We start from the raw sequence: 19,570 nt of genomic DNA on the forward strand, positions 1-19,570 counted from the left end.
CCTGTCGAGGGCACCACCTTCTCTGCCATTTAAAAGGGCATGAGAAGGATCCAAGAAATAAATATGAGTGAAAAGGGGCTTCTCTAGTTTATCAGTCTGATGATATAAGGGCGAGATAATGACATATGACACATGACACATTCAAAACAGATGACCCTTGTCAGCAGACTTGCCCAGTAGAACTCCCTGTCTTCAAGTGTCTCTGAGTCTCTCTGGCCAAAGCAAAGCTTAAATGAGAATGCCTTTAGCAATAGCAGCCTGGGTTAAAGCTGTTGTCGCTGGTGATGAACACTCTTGGGCAGGTGTTCCCATACTGGGGTTGGGGGATAGTCCTGTAGTCACTGGTTGCAGTAGCGTGGGTTGTCTCGCAGCTGTGCTTGTTGGGCTCAGTCCGTTTCAGGCTCATCTGGATGTTCAAACCCACCCCTGACTCTTGGCTGGAGCTGGCTGGCTGACAGCAGTGCTGTTTTACTACTGGTTTTGGGGGGTTTGTTTCTCACTGAAACAGACTCAAAACCTGTTGAATGGTCTTGTGAAAATTATTATTTTGAAACAATGATTTTTGCTTGGGAAAGCTCAAGTTTCTGATTCTGGTCTTCTCTCAAATCATAAATGGTTCAAGGGTCTCACACCTCAGAAATCTCACTTCTGGAAATTTTGTCGTAGTCTTTCCCTTCATGAAATACACTGACTTTATTGACATAGTATGGTATTTTTTTGAGGTGTTCAACCCCTTCTGCTGTTAACCTGGGAGGACTGGTAATCTAGGATTTAGGTGTTGGGTAGTGTGCTGAGGATCTCATCCAGATTTGGAGTGCACAGTATGTCAGGAAGGAGCAGTGGGTTTCTGGAGTCTCTCCTGCTGTTCACTGCCTAATGTCTTTCTTCAAGAAGCCCTTCAGCTTGCTTAGGACCTCTCATTTCCAAAGCCAAGGTGTTCAGCATGAGTTTCTGGTGTGTCCACGGGATTTGGATTGGATTGTCCAAGATTGCATCTTGTAGTGAGTGATTGGGTGGTTATCATCCTAGGTTATGTGCTTAGAGGGTCTTTGCAATAGTAATCTGGTTTTGTTACTTCCTGGACAGGCTGGCAGAGAAGGGTTCAATGAACTTTGTGTGTTGCATCACCGTGTCACAACCCGTTTTGTATGTTGAGTGTCTTGTGTGTTGGGTTTTGTGAGCTGTGGAACACACAGCACAGCTCAGGAGGCCTGGGTTCTGGTATCCACTGTGTCTGCTCAACTTGGTAGTCTTCTGAGTTTCACAAGAGGTTTTCCCAGCATCTGATGGGAGGGAGGTGTGGTGAAGCACCTTCCTTTTTGAATCATCGCGGCTCTGTTGTCCTGGCTTCCTCTCTTGAGCCTTCTTCCAAGAGGGATAGCACAGCAGCAATGCCAGCCAGCTCCCAGACGTGGAAGCTGCAAGGCTGGTGGCAGGGGTGGACCCCTCATCTTTGCAGCTGTGTTGGGAATCCATGTTATGAGAGCCGAGAGCATGATCCATCAGAAAGTCTTCCGGGAATGCGGGGCGGTGGGGGGGGGGGAATGTTTCAGGTTTCTTCAACTATCAGCTAGCAATTCCCAGACTGCAAATATGTCAGCCCAGTCTCTCCTGCCCAGAGCTTACTCCTTCTCTCCCTCTGCCGCTGTTCAGACTGTACTGGAGGAGACTTCCTGAAAGCAGTTTTTGTTGTTTTGTTTCAAGATTTCTTGTCTGCGAAGGTCCTAGCCTTTGATTTAAAGCTGAGTCTTTCCAGGTGCAAACACTGTCTGCATTTGGATGTAGCCCTTTGTTCAACGGATACTTGCTGTGCCTTGAAAGCCTCCCTGCCTGCATGAGGTTGGCTGGGTTGTCCCTCTGTATAATGATGGTGGAATCAAGACACCCAAAACCTAGGCGTCTTGCTTCGGATTGGTGGTAGCCAGGGGCAGAAACCAGGACTGGGAATTAAGTTTGTTATTGTCTTTACCAGGCTGGAGTGGGTGTGTTGCTTAAATTGCCGAGAAAGACAGATTTCTGTGCAGTCTTCTTTTTGTCATGTTCTTTTCAAGATGTTTTGAATTGTTTGTCTCCTGGTGTCACTGTATCGACTTTCTAGTTAATTATCTTCTGTGGCCCAGATGTATGGCATGCATGCTGAAATCTAGTTTGAATCTCAAGGTACGGGGAAGGAGCTTACAGCAGTTGAGATGCCTGTTGTCAGGCTGCGGCCAGACAGATGAGAGGCTGAGGCAGATCCCTGCTATCCATCTGCAACAGAATCCAGCTGTTGCTACTTCTGAAAGCAGAGCAGAATCTTCAGGCAGCTGCTTCTGGCATTCATCCCATTAGGCATTGTGAGGCAAGTATTATCCCTTGAGTGGTCACTAGAAGAGGAAGATTTCCCAAAGTTTAGCCAGGTCCCTCTGTCAGCCCAGGGTAGCTTTCCATCCTGCCTCAGGCAAGGTTTTGAATGACCTCCCTGGAGCAGCAGCCTAATCCAAAATAAAGAAAGAAGGTAGGTGCACCCCAAATGGTACATTCTGGAGGAACCTCACAGCTGATGAAGCTCATCCACATTGCAGGCAGTGCCTGAAGGTTTTTGTCATGGCAACTGCCAGGTCCTTCGGGATCGAGCAGTGTGTTCCATGCAGTCTCATCTGAGAACCAGGGGGACAGGAGGTATATTTCTGGACTCTGCAGGTGTGGGCTTTTCAGGACCCCGGACTTCTTCTTCCCTCCCTGAAGTATTTATTCACTGTGCTGGGCTGTGCTAGGGTTGTGCTGCAGTGCTGCTGAGCATTCACATTTTCAGTGAAGCATTTTGGGATCTCTTACAAACACAATGTCATGCCTGTGCAGATGTGCCACAGACAGACCTGGATCTCCCAACCTTCCATTGAAATGGAAGCACGTCTACAGCGGATGCAGCCACACAATGGCGTCAGTGGGTTTGTGACCCTCAGGACTGTGGTGCAGAGTGTTGCAGGGATTGTGAATGTGGCAAAGCAGAGGTGGGGGAGGGCCTCTGGGCCACCAGCAGCAGGAGCTGCTGCAGGGCTTGCTTTCTGGAGAGCTGTCTGGCAGCAACCTCTTTTAGTGGGGCTGAAGGCCCCCTGTAGCTGGCCAGCCAGCGACTGCAGGCAGCATGTGTGCCTAGTGCTGCAGCTTGTGCCATATGGACCTTCTCCTCCTCTCTGCTTGTCCTCTCTGTGTCTCCTTCCCTGCTCAGCTCCCCTCCCCCTGCAAGTGGTTTGACAGAGCAATTGGGCAGGCACTGGGACAGCAGCTCTGACATAAATCTCTTCTGGTGTGGAATGAGGGGTATAAATATCCAGAGAGTGATGTGATCTTTCCAGCTGCTATTAATAGGTCTCTGGAGAACAAGAGCGAGCAAGCGAGACTGGCTGACACTTAAAGGGCTAGCAACTCCCTTATGTGCAGTGAAAATTAATCAGCACCGTAGCTCACCATCTTCCTTCAGGCTAGAGCAGAGCCCTCACCAAGGTGTGTGGAGCAGAGGTGCAGGAGGAGGGAGCAACTAACAACTCCTAGCTGGGAAGCAGTGATAGGCCAAGCTGTGCATAACTAAGGAAGAATGCTTGGGTGAGCTGTGCCACAGGTTTCCATAGCATGCCAGTAGCCCCTGGCTCAGCTTGCAGGGAGGCAAGTGCTGAGAAGACCCCTTTGCAGAGAAGACCCTTTCTGCAAGCACAGGACTCCCTCACGGTGCACGATAAGCTGCAGCCTGTGCCTTGTGGCAATCACAATCTTTTGGGGATTATGGGTCTGCCAAATGTACTCCGCTCTGTTTTCTTTGCACGGGTGCAGTGATTTGCCCTGACAGAGCAAGCACTTGGCTTTTGCTAGTGACATCTCCAGGCTCACATTCAGCAAGCCAGGAGCAGCATTTGTAGTGCTGCTGAGCACTTGCGGTACTATTTAGACACTTGGGGTTTGGTCTGGAGCTGGTGCTTCCTGTCCCTGCGTGGCAGAAGAAGTCTGTGCACAGCATCTGGCCTGCGTAGTCCAAATGGGAGGAGCAGACCACAGCAACCCCATTCCTGTGTGCTGGGAAGTTTCAGAGCCTGTGCACAGGGAAGCTTCTTGGGTGAATTGTGGGGGTATCATGCAAAGCATATAGCAGATGTGAGCAAACAGAGTCATACCTCAGCTTCCATGAACATGTGGTTTACTCTCCTTCCCTCCTGCTTCCACAAGAAGTACAAACTACTGTGATGGGATTAGTGTTGTTTGTTGGACCAAGGGTTTGTGGTGGCCTTCCAGAATACACAGTGTGATACAGAGCTGCATCCCAGTCATCTCTAATGCCTGTGTAGAGTTCCAAGAGGAATATTCAAGGTGTGAGCATGAGACTCTGCCAAGGCAACTAGATCCTGCAAGGAGGGCTGCTGTAGCATTGCTTAGCTGCATGCATGTCTCTCAGCCCAGAAACCTTTGTGTTCTGCCCTAACCTCCTCTTCTCTGCCAAACTCTACCTCAGGCCGCGGGGCTACTCAGGTAGCTAAGCTGGGTTTTGAGCAGGAGAGCATCATCCAGGCATATGGCACATTGCATCATCCTGCTGGACTGAAAGCTCCTGCTAAAGTGGACCCCTCCCCTTCACCCAGAGCCTTAAAGCAGGAGCTGGAACTGTCCCTCAGGCCCCTGGGAGAGGCAGAGCTTGTCTGATGAGTGCCTGCACTTCCCGGCTCTGTCCTTGCCTTGGAACCCACTGTCTCCTTCTCGGTTGCCTCAGCCTTTGTCCCCTGCTCTGTTCCAGTTTTCTCTTTATAGGCTTGTGTCAAGACTGTCTGCTCAGTTGTCTAGTTGTCTTCTGTGTGTTTTGCAGCACAGAGGAAACTTATTTATCAGCAAAGGGGATTCCTAAAAACAGTAGGGCACTCTATTTCTCTCTAGGTCACAAAGATGTCTTTGGGAACACTTGCAAAGTAGCTCTGAACATCCTTCTATTCACCAAAGGTCCAGGCTGGCATGGAGCACCCATTTCTCATCTTGGCCTTAGAAATGAGGGCTCTTGTGTCTATGGCTATTCCATGAAGTACTGGCAAGTCTGCCATGCCTGGGTGAGAGTTTACAGCTTGTCATGATGTGAGTAACTGCAGAGCAGGATTTTTTGCTCAAAGGGGCCAGGACTAATTCCCAGCATGAGCAGCTCTGGGTTGTGCCTTGCCATGGACTTTGTCTGGCCCTGTGACCAAGTAGCAGCCCCAGTGCACTAGTCCTGTGCTGTGCCCCCAGCAGCTGCACCCATGTGAGGGTTACCGTGCTGACTTGCTGCTTTTTTCTCTTGCAGGTTTCTGATTGAAGGGCCTGCGAGCTCCCTCCACTGGCACTGTGGGAAGCTTTAGCCAAGCCAATGCACCCTGACAACAAACTGCCCAGCCATGGCAAGGCAGGCAGCAGCAGTGCCCTGGCCCAGCACCACAATGTGAGCCAAGCACCCACCTGTAACTTGGGCTCAAAGGGTGTGGGGGCAGGCAGCCATGGCAGCAAGGCCACTCAGATTTCCCCTGGCAACTCTGGACTGAAAAACAGCCAGAACAGTGTCCCTAACTTCAGCTCCTTGAAGGGCAAGGTGAAGCGGGAACGAAGCATCTCGGTGGACTCCGGAGAACAGCGAGAAGCCAGCACCCCATCACAGGACACAGAATCAAAAGGTAATGCTCTCCTAGACCTTGCCTCAGCATGTCCTCCTCTCAGTTGCTACAAACATCCTGGCAGAACTTGGGATGGGAGCATCTTTGGTTTCTGTGCTGTGTCTTCTGTTCAGGCTTGTCCTGGCTGCCTGTGTGACTTTGCATCACTGCTTGTCACATCTGCAGTTTTTGGACTAGAGGGGCTGAATTCTCATTTGCTTTGCCTTTCATTCTCTAAACCATTTGTTACACCCAGAATCTGGCACTGGTTTTCACAGGCTACTGAGGCCATTTAAGCAACAGCATGGTTCACTGATACTACACCGAATGCCCCTGCATGTGCAGTTTGCAAACTTTTAACTTGAGACTGAGTTGTTTTCTATCTTTTTTTTGGTAGAGAGCTGCTCTGTGGTGTTGCAGCTGCCCAGCGACTCAGTCATGGTTAGCAAGGAGGTGCTGCAAGGGTCACAGTCTGAACAGTTCTGTGGTTTCATCAGCAGTGGATAACTCTTGTGTTACAGCATGTGGCTTCTGGAAAAGGGCTGAGTCAGTGCTTCTAAACCCTTTGCCTACCCGGTCCTCAGCGGCCTTCCCTGTAACCTCATGCATTCCATCAAGCTCTGTGCTCAGTGGCTGTGTGGGATACTTGAGCATCTCCCAGACAGTTGTAGGGGGAGAAATTCAAGTGGTGCCCTTGGTTCCAACCAAGACTCGTACCCAGTCTGCAGATGCAGAGCTGCAGTTCTGGCTTGTGACCCTAAGGATTTGTTTTCACAGTCAAAGTCGTGTTGCCTGACTGGCTTAGAACAGAGCTGTACCATGGAACAACAGGCAGAATATACCTGAAAGCCTTCCCGGTGGCAGGAAGTTCATTCTCCCTGTAGTGTTACAGGGGTAACCATACACTACGGATCATAAGCATTTGCAGTTTTATCCCAGAGCTGTCTTGTAACTACACTTCCACAGGAAAATTATTAAAATGCCCTGATCAGTAATGCCCAAATCTCCGATGTTCCTAATACACTGACAGATCGTGTGAATATGATCATGATGTAAAAAAAGTAAGGTCAGACAGTGTTTCCTTAGTTAAAGCACATGACTGGAAGTTATTCGTCCTGTGTCTGATTGCTCTCCCCAAGTCCCTAAGTGTCTTTAGGCAAGCCACTTCCTCTCTGAGCTGCATCAGTCCCATCTGAGAGGGTGGACACGTGGAGGGAGGATACAAGTTTATAGAGAGCACGAAGGCCCCTGCCTGATGTCAACAAAGGGCAGAGTCTGTCTCTTGTTCCTACAAAGGATGTGAATGTGCCCTCCCCTCCTTTAATTGCTGAATCACAGACCCTTTACATTTAAGTTAATGTCCAAAGCTCTCTAGTTTGGAACTGCAGGTACACACATCCCATGTGCATAGATTCCTTTCAGGTGGTAAGAAATACATCTCATTCTGAAACTTTGGCTCTCACGGGGAAGTCTCACTAGATCTGGCTGCTAAGACAAGGAGCCCAGACTGAGCAGATGCTTCAGGTCCTTAACCAGTGCTGGGCAAATGTTAGCATAAGGCTTACTGCTCAGTGCATCCTGGTTGGGTTGGCACTGCCAGCATGCAGCACCCAGCTGGGCAGGACCCCAGCCTTTCAGCCCCTTAACCACCTCTGCTGGCCCTCTCCCTTTGCAGGTGAGGTGGCTCCCCGCAGTAAGCGACGGTGTGTGCTGGAAAGGAAGCAGCCATACAGCGGCGATGAATGGTGCTCTGGGCCGGACAGCGAGGAAGACGACAAACCCATAAGCAGTGCACACAGTGAGTGACTTCCTCCTTACCACTCTGAAGCTTGAATAAAGCCAGGTCCTTCCTACGGCTCAGGAGGGCTGATGACACTGGCACCTCTAGCTTTGCCTGTGTGTGCTCACTTAGCCGAGTGTTGTGGGGCCCATTGCAGTTGGTGGTCATTGTGCTGTGAGAATGCTTTTCATGCAGTGAGGCCTTGGACCTATTTCGTGGAGATGCTAGGGACATGCTGGAGGGAAAAGTGTTGAGGTTGAATGTACACTGCTGTACATTGCTCTGGCCACACTACCTTGGTCATAATGGCAGCCAGAGTGCACCATGCCTTGCTCTTGTTGCAGCAGCTGAGTCTCTGCCAAGCCACTCAGCTTTCTCTCTGCAGCTGTGTTATAAAGACAGCTCAGTGTAAAGAGGCTCTTGGGGTCTTGACAGTGGTTCAGGCAGAGCTGAGCTGGCCTGAGGTGTGTGCTCTTTTTGGAACAATGAACTGTAGGTCTCCTCTGTTTTCCAAAAGCATCAGCATTCTTTGACATTTTGTATCCACAATTCACTTTGCTTTCAAACAGGGAGAATATCTGAGAGATGGGGCAAGGTCCTGTGGGGCCCGAGGAGATGCCCGTGTTCTCTGTTGGAGAACATGAATGTGTAGCAAAGCAAGAAGAGGGTGGCCTCTGTCTGCCAGCACATTGTTGCCATTGTCTCTGGAACATCCACTTACACTTCTCAGCACAGTCCTCAGACTGTGCGGGAAGGGATAGTGCTGCTTCCCTTGTCAGCCTGCTCCCAGATCTGCCTGGCGGGAATGGCTCACGGTGGGGCTGCCCAGGGGCAGGGGCTGGCAACGAGGCAGCGTCCGTGTCCCCGAACCGGGTTCCTGGCGATGTCTCCTGTGTAAATGCTGCGGTGTCAGGGTCGGGCTGCAGAAGCTGCTGTGGTGGGAAGAGGCGGCTGGAGGGGAGCAGGGAGCCAGCTGGATTAAGGTAGAGGAAGGCAAAGGATGCCTCTGGTAATTGCAGCGCTCAGTAATATTAATTATGGGTCCTACTTAATAACGGCTGACGATTGACAGTCACCTCTGCCGCGCGGGCCAGTGCTGCCGCCTGCTGGCGGCTCGTCCGTGCCGCCCGTGGGCTCCGGCCCCGCAGCAGCGCCCGCCCGGCAGCTCGTCCTCTCTGCTCCCGCAGGCTGTAATGTAGCAGATCCTGCGATGTCCACGGCCCCACAACTTGGCCCAGGGTCCAACCCGCTGCCTAACCTGAGCGAGAGCAGTGCTTCCGGCGTGCCCCATGGTGCTGCCCCTGGCTTGCGGTCAGAGGCTGCAGGAGGCGGAGGCGGCGGAACTGGGAAGCAGCCTTCACAGTTTGTTTACGTCTTTACAACGCACCTTGCTAACACGTAAGCGGTAAACCCCACACCTCCCCCACTGGTATTGGCTGGCCTTGCCACACCTGGCCGGCCTTGTCACACCTGCCTGCTGCATGCAGCACTTGAGCACAAGAGAGCTGGAGAAATCTGTTGTCTCTCTGGTTGCACAGAGTGGTAAACCTCTGGGGTTTGTGAGGTATGCTGGCAGTTGTTGCAGGTGGACAAACTTGGACTTAAATGCCCACTTCCTTCCAGTGAGGCCTGGCTCTGCACTCTGTTTCACCCACTGGGGAGCCCATGTAGATGGCATCCAACAAAATGATTCTTCCAAAGCAGTGTGGGCTGCTGGTCTGATTTGAAAGTATCTAAGGGGTGGGTGTGAAAGTATCTAAAAGGGGGGAGTGTAATGTTAACACATGGTATTCTCCACACAATTCCTCTCTTCTGTCCTGCATTGTCTCAGCTATAGAGTCTTAGAAGTTAGTTTAGTCTTTTTAGCCTAGGCTAAACATAGCCTAGTTTTAGAGCTCTGCTGTACCACAGGTTCAGTGTGGGAGATTTCAAAGCATCTTGGTGACAACCACCTTAGGGCAGCAGGCACAAAGCAAAGCCTGTCACAGGACGGGAAGAGGGAAATTGAACGGCAAGTGATCATCCGTTGGAGATCTTCACTGGGGGCTGTGCAGGACATATGCGAGGACTCTGAGAACATTATGCCTTCTTGGTTACCTCCAGGGATTTCTTTCTTCCTGCTGAACTGAAGAACAGAGGTGGCATTTGGGGCCTTGGATGGGTAGGATGGGACGCATTGCCTGTTCTAAAGTGATTTGTGCTCTCTCCCTAGAGCTGCAGAAGCTGTCCTGCAGGGCCGAGCTGACTCCATTCTGGCCTACCATCAACAGAATGTCCCACGGGCAAAGCTGGACCAGGTATACCACCAGTGAAGCAATCATTCCTGTTGGCACATGCTGACGACTATTACCCTTCCAGTCTGATGTGGTCATTCTCCCCCATCCCCTGGCTCAGCTGCGAAAGAAGGGGTTGCCAGAATGCCCTTTCAGTGGGGTGGGAAGCTGCTTTGCTGCAAAATCTCTTTGGCACAAGTCCCTGCTGTTGTCAGTTGTGAAAAGTTTGGGATGGGGCGTGGCATGTTCCCCCACAGCCATGTGTGCAGAGTACCTGCTTGTGCATTTCTAGATCATGTAGTAGTACCTACTTTTTTTTCCTGCAAGGAGTGAAGGTGAACTGCAATGAGGCTTCATTTTGGGACAGAGAGGTCTCCTGCAGGGTGCAGGGAAGAATACCTTCCTAGGATATTTCCCTGCTCAAGTTTCTTCCCTTTTTTTTTCTGCCAGGCACCACCTGCTCCTAAAGTGCTTGGCGTTGCTGAGCCACTTCCAATAAACCCTCCTGCTGCCAATACTCCACAGTCCCAGCCACTGGCCCCTCAAGCAAATCAACCACAGCCGCAGCCTCCCCCACCCCAGCCTCCAGCCCCACCAGCTCAGGCCATCAGTCAAACACCTTTGCCTGCACCCAGCAGCCTGCCCCAGGAAGGGACAAGTGAAGATGGCCGGCGAGATCTGACTCCCAACTCTTTGGGGAACAGTAGCAGCAGCAACCAGCCTGGAAGTAACCATCCAAATACGCCCACTGCATCTGCCAGCACCATGCAGCCTGGGCAAGTGGACTCCTCTGCCACACCCAGCTCCAGCGTCCTTGGAGAGGGCCCAGGGATGCCGGGGAATGGGCAGGCAGGCCTGGGCCCCAGGAACACCATGAGCTCAGAAGGGCTCTCAAAGGAGCAGCTGGAGCACCGAGAGCGCTCTCTGCAGACCCTGAGAGACATTGAGCGTCTGCTGCTGCGCAGTGGGGAGGCCGAGCCCTTCCTGAAGTCCAGCCAAAATGCGGGTGAGGGAGGGACTGCTCCTCAGCCACAGGCTGCCCCTGCCCAGCCCCCCGCACCCCCTACCAGCATCAAGAAGTATGAAGAGCCTCTGCAGTCCATGATATCCCAGACCCAGAGCCTTGGTGGGCCCAGCCTGGAACACGAAGTTCCCCACCACCCTGGCACTGACATGGGACAGCAGATGAACATGATGATGCAGCGTCTGAACCAGGACAGCCTGACACCAGAGCAAGTGGCCTGGAGGAAGTTGCAGGAAGAGTACTACGAGGAAAAGCGACGGAAAGAGGAGCAGATCAGCATCCATGGCCGGCCCATGCAGGAGATCATGATCCCTCAGTCGATGGGGAGCATGATGATGCGTGGGCCTCCACCACCCTACCACAGCAAGCCTGGAGAGCAGTGGCCACCGGGGATGGGCAGCCAGCTGCGGGGACCCATAGATGTGCAGGACCCTCTGCAGCTGCGGGGAGGGCCACCCTTCCCTGGCCCACGGTTCCCTGGGAATCAAATGCAGAGAGTCTCTGGCTTTGGAGGGATGCAGAACATGCCCTTGGATGCTCTTGGGCCCATGAATGCCATGCAGAGGCCAGTTAGGCCCGGCATGGGATGGAGTGATGATATGTCTCCTATGGGAGGCCCTGGAAACTTTCCACAAGGCACCTTGCCCTACCCACCAGGGCAAGGAGACCCAGAAAGGTTTATGAATCCCCGTGCCAGAGAGGAGATCTTGCGGCATCAGCTCATGGAGAAACGCCCAGTGGCAATGCAGAGGCCCATGGGGATAGCCAACAATTCCATGAGCCAGGGCATGGAAATGGAGAGGATGATGCAGGCTCACAGGCAGATGGATCCATCCATGTTTGCTGGGCAGATAACGGGTGAGACCCTGAGCAGTGCCCCAATGGGAATGGATTTTGCAGGCACTCGGGGGATGCTGAGCCCCCCTATGAGTCAGTCAGGCCTTCGGGACATGGACACACCCATGGGCCCGGGCAACCTCAACATGAACATGAATGTCAACATGAACATGAACATGAACCTCAATGTCCAGATGACCCCACAGCAGCAGATGATGATGTCCCAGAAGATGAGGGGCCCTGAAATGATGACCCACCAGGGCATGAACCCTGAGGAGCTGGCCAGGGTTAGGGCTCAGAATGGCAATGGCAGTGCAATACTAACGGGACCCCAGAAAATGATGATTCCCTCACAGTTCCCCAACCAAGGACAGCAAGGCTTCTCAACAGGGCAAGGGTCTTATCCCAACCTGCCCCAGGAGATGGGCAGTGGCTCAGACATGTTTAGCCCTGAGCAGGGCACCATGCCTGTTGGGAGCATCAGTGGCACCACCAGACTCAGCCACATTCCTCTTCCTCCGGCCTCTAATCCCACTCCCACACCAGGAGGAAACCTGGCCAACATGCACCCAGCACCTTCCCGGGGGCTGGGCCGCCGGCCCTCTGACCTCACCATCAACATCAACCAGATGAATTCCCCCAGTATGGGTCACCTCAAGTCTCCCACCCTTAGCCAGGTGCATTCGCCACTGGTCACCTCCCCATCTGCCAGTCTCAAGTCCCCACAGACACCCTCGCAGATGATCAGCATGCCACCTTCAAACCAGTCTGGACCCCTCAAGTCCCCCCAGGTGATGAGTTCCTCCCTCAACGTCCGGTCTCCAACTGGCTCACCAAGCCGCCTGAAGTCCCCTTCTATGGCTGTTTCTTCCCCTGGTTGGGTGCCATCTCCCAAAGCCACCATGCCCAGCCCAGGAGTCAACCAGAGCAAGCAGACTCTCAATATAAACTCATCTGCTTCCATCGGAGCACTGGAGCAGGGTATGCTGGATGTCTTGTGTGTGAGTGCATGTCTGTGCTTAGTTTTGATGAGTGTGTGGACAGGGTTTCTCTCCAGCCCACAAGCTCTCTCTGGGGCAGGAAGACACATGTTCCTGTGCCTGGCCCTGCATCTCACAGAGCAAGTATGTTTTCCCAGGAGTCCAAACAGGGCCTTTTCAGGTAGATCTGTGACACATGCAGCAAACACTGTGTGCTGGGCCCAGTCAGGGGCAGGTTTCAATGGAAGTCTGTCACTGCTCTGGAGGAGGGTCTTAGAGTCTTCTTAGAGTCCAGAGAGTGCTGCACTATGCCAGCTCTGTGCTTTACAGCCTCCTCTGGTCACAATGACCAGAAGACAGGGTTGCTCTCAGGTGGGAGCAAGCCATTGCATGTGAACAATACTAAGTTGATCTCTCTCATTCTTCCAGGTTCTCTCCCTTCTGGGCCTCGGAGCAGCTCTTCTGCGCCAGCCAGCAACACCTCTAGCACCATGAATCCGAACATGCCTTTTACTTCCTCTCCAGATCCATCTCCTTCCCAGAACCCACTCTCACTGATGATGTCCCAGATGTCCAAGTACGCCATGCCCAGCTCCACACCACTTTACCACAATGCCATCAAAACCATCGCCACCTCTGATGATGAGCTGCTGCCAGACAGGCCTATGCTCCCACCTGGAAATATGTCAGGTATCTACTTCTGGAGGTGGGCTTGCAAGGGGTTAGACTGTCTTGTGGCTGCCAGTGGACCTGAGGCAGCAGGTGGAGAAAGTATTAGGAACTCTGATCTCCCCATGACTGCCATGTCCCATAGCTTAAATTTCCCCTTGTTTGTAACAGTCTGTGCACTTCCCTGCCCTTTGCCCAGGCTGTCCATCAACTTTTGGCTTGGGTGGAAGGACATGAGCTGGTCTGGCTTGAGGTGTCCTTCTTCTACAAGACCTGGAAGTTTTTTTACCTTTACCCATGGACATGTATTTGACCTGAGTTTTCATGGCTCCTGGAGTTTTGTGAGGTCCAGGACATGCAGGCAGACGTCTCCTGCTTAGAGCCCTTTTGTTCCTGTGCAGTGGGACAGGGGTGCTGTGAATGGGGCTTGGGAGTCTGGTGTTTTGAGTGGAGCCCAAGTGCCTGCACAGTTGCCCAACTGCCCTGTGTTGTAGCGCAGTTGTGAGTTCAGTAGGCCAGATACGCTCCACTAACTGGTGGCACTGGAGAGGACATCTAGGCAAATGAGTGTTTTTGGTCACGTGGTGACCAGCCCAAAGGGGAATTCCAACATGCTCTACCACTTGATTTAGGGGTCTAAAGCTGTCTGATAAATATTTTTGTCAGTTTCGAAAATGAAAAATCAACTCTTTGACTCTTTCACTGCTGAGCAGTCACTTAGGTTGACGATAGGCATGCAAATGCATTGGCTGCCTCCGCAGGCAATGATGGCTGCTCTGCTTTTCTGATGGGCACAGACTTTCCCGCCCAGACAGCACCTGTGCCAGGCTGCTGACTCTTCTGCTTTTTTCCTCCTCAGCACCCGAGGTTGTGTGGTCACTGGAGCTTGCTGGGTGGCAAACCCTGTGGCAGGCAGGGGTTGAAGGTTCACTCATTGCTGCCTTTCAGGTAGCCCTGATGAGACCATGGTGTAAGGCATACACAGAGCCAGTCAGGACTCTAAAATCAGGGGAATGTAAGAAATTACAAATCTAGCATGGGACTGATAAAGCTGGAAGAGCCTTCTGGTGCTTGAGGAGCTGGAGTTGGAGACACTTGTTTCCTGATGTTGGTGCTTTGTAAGCCCATCTTGGAGCTGCTTTCTGAGCATCATGCTCCATGCTCGGGGCATTCTGAGCAGGACTGCTTGGCAGGCTCTCAGGATGTGGATTTTACAGCCCTGAAAGGTCTGTAGGAAGGGTTAACTCTTCTCTCTTTTTCCTGTCCTTAGGCGTGACGGGGAATCAGCCAAATCAACTGCACTTGAACTCTGTGGGGCCTGGATCCTCTCAGAGCCCCATGGGAATGAACCTACCTGGTCAGCAGCCCCTTTCCCACGAACCACCCCCCACCTCCATGATGTCCTCCCCAAATCCTCTGGGCTCCAACATTCCTATGCATCCAAGTGGTCCAGGGACAGGCGTGCCCCCTCAGAACCCCATGATGCTGCCCCCGGGTCCCCAGGACTCATTGAACCAGCAGTGTGGCCCTGTGCCCAACAGTTCACAGATGATTCCTTCCAACCAGCTCGTGTTCCCCCGCATGCAGCAGCCCCACAATGCCATGCCATCTCCTGCTGGAGGAATGCCCATGGCCCCCACTGCAGGAGGTGGCCCTGGGATGCAGCAGCATTACCCGCCAGGGATGCCCTTGCCACCTGAGGACCTTCCCTCCCAGCAGCCTGGCCAGATGCCCCCTCAGCAGCACATGATGGGCAAGAACATCCCTCCTCGGATTGGTGACCCCTACCCGCCCGTGCTTCCTGGGGTGGCGTCGGTGCTGAACGACCCCGAGCTCAGTGAGGTCATCCGCCCCACGCCCACGGGGATCCCGGAGTTTGACCTGTCCAGGATCATCCCGTCAGAGAAGCCAAGCAGCACCTTGCAGTATTTCCCCAAGAGCGACAGCCAGGCACCCAAATCTCAGCCTTCCAACCTCCACCTCATGAACCTGCAGAACATGATGGCTGAGCAGCCCCCCGTGCGTCCAGGTATGAATGCTCCCAGCCTCTCCGGGCAGCAGGGTGTGCAGAGGGGGCTCAGCATGCCCATGTGCCACCCTGGACAAGTGCCCATGCTGGGCAGGACAGGCATACCACCCCAGCAAGGCATGATGGGCAATAGCATGCACCAGGGCATGATGTCTCCGCAGCAGAGCCTGATGGCCCAGCAGAATTTCATGCTGATGCAGGCCAAGCAGAGAAGCATGTCTGTGTCGGGGGAGATGTATGCCCAGACAGGACATATGATGTCACCTCAGGGCTCTCTCATGGGGCCCCCGCCTCAGCAGAACCTCATGGTCACACACCAGATGAGGCAGAGGAGTGTCTCCCTGGACAGCCAGATGAGTTATATCCCCGGGCCTGGGAACATGGCAAACTTGCCTTTTTAACCCTGACTGGCGCTCAGGGCTGGGGCGGGGATAGGGCTGCGCCTACAAACATTTTTAAACCCTTCTCTGGGGGCGGGTTGGGGGCCAATGCCAGTGGAGGACACCACGTGGGATGCTTTTCATATTGGATTTGCCTCTACACAGCAAACCAGATGTGCAGTAAACTTGATGTGAATTGGGTTTCTTTTTCCTTTCTTTTGTGGGGAAGGGGAGGGTGAAGAGGCTGGGAGTGGGGCTGTTACTTTGAACCCTGCGTGGTGACCAGGGACATCCACACCTTGTGGCAGTTTGTAAAGTTTTCACTTATGGTTTTCCTCCGTCAAGTGTTTTTCTTGCCCTTTTTCCTCTCTCTTTTTTTTTGTCCTTCCTTTTTAAGCAACCAAAATGTGCAAGAGGGTTTTTGGAACTAGCTGTAAATAGGTCGCTGGGAAAGGCAAAATTTGTGCTGGTTTTTAATTGTCCTGTATTTCTGTGTTTTAATAGAAGCCTCAAAAAATGTTTTAAAAAACATGCTAAAGGCAACAGTGTACAAGGATTGAAGTCTCTCCATGGGGGAGGCAGGAGGTTCCCCAGGGTGCACAGGGTGTTGAGAGATCCCATTGTAGAGTGACTCTGTCAGACCTGTGTTGTTCACGAATCTGAATGGTTTTGCATGTGTGTGGAGAGGGGGTGGTGCAGTACCATGCAGATCTCAGGTCCCATGGATACTATGCCGAGTACACAAACACAACCACTGACCAAGGGCCATTGGGCGGGGGGAGGCCACCAAGATGTAGCCCCGGTGAAATGCTGCTGGAGCGGTGCTCATCTGGCAGGGCAGAGGCCACAGTTTTACAGGATGCAGCTCTTGCTGCTCTCTGGAGAAGCTGCTGTGTTTGAGATGGGAAGGATGCCATCCCTTCAGCTGGAGAAGCATGAAGAATCTGGGCTTCACAGATGATAACGTGCTGGACCTGAAGGTCTTGACCAGCTCTGTCACCTCTACTCCCTTGTCTTCCCTTCATGCTGAGTCCCCTGTAGGCAAGGAGTTGTGGGTAGAGACAGATGGGCTTTGAGGTGAGTGAGGTGATGCATTCCAGTGCTTCCAGGAGAGGCTAGCTGGGAACCCTGATCTTCTGCAGCCTTCCTACATCAGTCTATTACCCATTCATTACCCTTCACCTCTGCGTCCTGCTTCCCCGCCATTGAATGCTTTCCCAGGTTTTTCTTGTGCTTGTCAGTCCTTCATCTGTAGAGTTTTGCTGGCAGTCTTTACTCCATGATAACCTGAGCTACTGGCAGCAGCCCTGCCCTGTGCACAGGAGAGGTCCAGCTCTTGTAGAGGACCTGTCCTTGAGTGCAACACTCTACCTCAGTGTTCAGTGTCAGCAGCATGGCCATCCTGTGCTTCAGATGGAAGGGGCCAAAGTTGAGTTGCAGTCTCTCATTCCTAGGCTGGCACAAGCATGCCATTTGGATAACTCTGGCTTTTCTGGATGCACTCCACCCTTTCCATCCTGTACTCCATAAGGTCTTCCTGCATGCAGCCCTGATGGTCTTTCCCATGTTTTTTCACAGAGGAGAATGTGTCAGGAAGCATGCACGTTTCTGCACACTTCACAGTATCTCTGGACCTCTGTGAGGACTTGCAATTCCGGCACCCAGTGGTGAACCTGGGGCACACAACTGCTGGAGGAACACTGCTTAGAGGATTATCTCTGCCAAGCCAGGCTTAACACACTACCTCTCTTATAACAGAGCTCATCTTTCCCAACTTGCTGTTGCCAGGAGGAGAGGGCTTTGGAAAGGGAGATTGCCAAGTAGTGAGTGAGCAGCAACAGGTTTTTTATCAGGTTGCAAGCTGTTTGGAAAGGCTGGTGGATGCTGAAATGTCAGCCCAGCAGTTGTCTTGATCCAGTCTATGAGAAGATGGAATCATAAAGTCCAGTTAGGAATACACTGAAGCTTTGGGGCATTTTGTAGTGCTGGATGAGAAGCATGGGTTTGGATCTGAGGAAAGATCCTGCTCTAGTCTCCTGCTTTGTAGAGGTTTGTTGTATACAATGTGAGCAAGTAACATTGTTTGAAGTGGTTAAACAGGAACAATCATGAGAAGTTCTCCTTCCTGCTGAGGCAGTTGGAGCAGAATAATAATCTTCAGCTCAGGCTTTGGACCTGACATGTTAGCTGGTTGGATTCTTGATCCTTTCAGTGTGTGTTTCATGCAGGAGGACATGGCTCAGATGTAGCTCTTTCTAAGCTTGACTTGCCTGAAAGGCTGTAGCTTCTCTTGGCTGCTCTTCAGGCTGTTGGCTGCTGGTAGCTTCTCATAAACATCCAAATACCAATTATAGTCCCAAACTTTGCTCATCACCTACCAATAAGTCTTGGCTAATTTGAAGCCATAACATTTTCTGTATGGAAGTTTTTTTGTTTGTCTGTAGATAGCTGTTGTTTTAGCCTGGTTGAGCTCTCCATGTGTTTGTACTTTCCCTGTTGTCCCTTTTGCCCACCCAGGCACATAAGTTGCCTGGGGCTTGCAGTCCTCACTGTGTCAGCAGCGCATTGTCCCTGTATCAGCAGGAGCCTGCCAGCTTGTGGCACATGCTGTTCCGTGCTCAGAAGACTAGTGCTGAGCGCTCACAGAGACATGGCAGTGTGATGCTATTTCTGCCTGGCAACAGGAGGAAGACCTGTCCTTCAGTGACCAGCAGCCCTGGATATAGAAGGGAAATCCTGATGCTAGGTCAGAGCTGAGGACTCTGAAGCAGCAGTTGGTGCTCTTCTGCAAAATCTCACTGCCCTGGAGCCAGCCCTACCCCTACCACTGTGATGGCTGAGCAATGGGGAGAAGAAATGCTGCCTAACACCCCCTGTGCCCTGGGCGTGGCTCCCAACCATGTCTGTGAACAGCAGTGTGGCAGGAGTCCCTTTGGAGGCTCAGTGACAGCCAGTCCTTGTTAGACTTGGGCCATCAGCTGGTTGCCCGCTGCCGTGACCTGTGTCTAGTCTTGTGTCTTGTAGTTTTTTGCTCGGCTCCTCACCTTGAGTTCTGTGTACTGACTCCACCTAATCACAGTAGAAGGTTTGCCCATCTTTTAGCCATGACTTTGCCATGTTTTTCCAGCTCCAAAAAGGCGAATGCTGGGAAACTGCATCTTTCAGTAGGTTGGATAATCACACATCTGGAATTAGCTTTCACATTGAGGTAAAGTTGACTGACCTGTTCTCTGTCATCCCATGGAGAAACTTCCCCAGTCATTTTGTACCATTATATAAATATATATATATAAATATAAATATATAAATACAATATGTGAAGACATCTTATTGGTTTTTATTTGAAACAATTTTTAGGCTTGTTTTTGGGTATCTGTGCTGCCTGTAATGTATTGACCTGTTTTATAGGTGCCTTTTTATTAAAAAGACAAATTTCAAGATCTGACCCTGTGCCTGTATTTTTCCACACGATTTTCCACAGGACTGCAGCAGAGACAGAGAGTGCGAGAGGTGCTGGAAGGATTGTGTGGGCATCAGGGGAGCCCCTTCTCTGCAGCACTCCCAGGCACACGTTCATTCATGCGTTCCCTTACTTGCACTCACCCATGCATGCTCCACTGCCTGCCACGGCCCTGTGATCACTGTGTGTGTGTAGCAGGATGCTCTGCTGGAACCCCAGCTCTGTCTCCTGGGAGACTTGGTTGCCCTGCAGGAAATGCAGAGCAGTGTGCTGTTGTGAGGGTCTTCATGTTCCCGTCTTTGGGATTGCCTTCATCAGAGACCAGGGCTTCCTCTGGTTTGTCTGCTGGAGCCTTGTTTGCAGAGCACAGTCAGGGACTGGAGGTCTGTGCTGTGGATGGTGGTGACATAGCCTTCCCACGCATCGTCTCCCTACTTTGGGCAGAAGCCACCTTGGAGCTCCCCTTGGCTCAATCCCCCTTCCTGGTAGTGTGGATGGG

At 52.1% G+C, this 19,570-nt stretch overlaps 1 protein-coding gene across 3 annotated transcripts in view; it reads left to right on the forward strand.

The window, feature by feature from the left end:
• The window catches only part of BCL9L (BCL9 like), a 63,466-nt gene extending 44,410 nt beyond the window's left edge, over positions 1 to 19,056 (forward strand). For all 3 annotated transcript variants that reach the window (XM_018922735.3, XM_009097785.4, XM_030233746.2), the window contains exons 2-8: positions 5,297 to 5,660; positions 7,315 to 7,437; positions 8,607 to 8,817; positions 9,632 to 9,716; positions 10,143 to 12,534; positions 12,963 to 13,223; positions 14,473 to 19,056. In XM_018922735.3, the coding sequence (XP_018778280.1) occupies positions 5,360 to 5,660; positions 7,315 to 7,437; positions 8,607 to 8,817; positions 9,632 to 9,716; positions 10,143 to 12,534; positions 12,963 to 13,223; positions 14,473 to 15,632 (4,533 nt within the window). In that variant the 5' untranslated portion in view covers positions 5,297 to 5,359 and the 3' untranslated portion in view covers positions 15,633 to 19,056. The remainder of the gene's footprint in view (positions 1 to 5,296; positions 5,661 to 7,314; positions 7,438 to 8,606; positions 8,818 to 9,631; positions 9,717 to 10,142; positions 12,535 to 12,962; positions 13,224 to 14,472) is intronic.
• The last annotated feature ends 514 nt before the right edge of the window (positions 19,057 to 19,570 follow it).

The sequence above is a fragment of the Serinus canaria genome, chromosome 24, assembly GCF_022539315.1.
Source record: "Serinus canaria isolate serCan28SL12 chromosome 24, serCan2020, whole genome shotgun sequence".
Classification (NCBI taxonomy): domain Eukaryota; kingdom Metazoa; phylum Chordata; class Aves; order Passeriformes; family Fringillidae; genus Serinus; species Serinus canaria.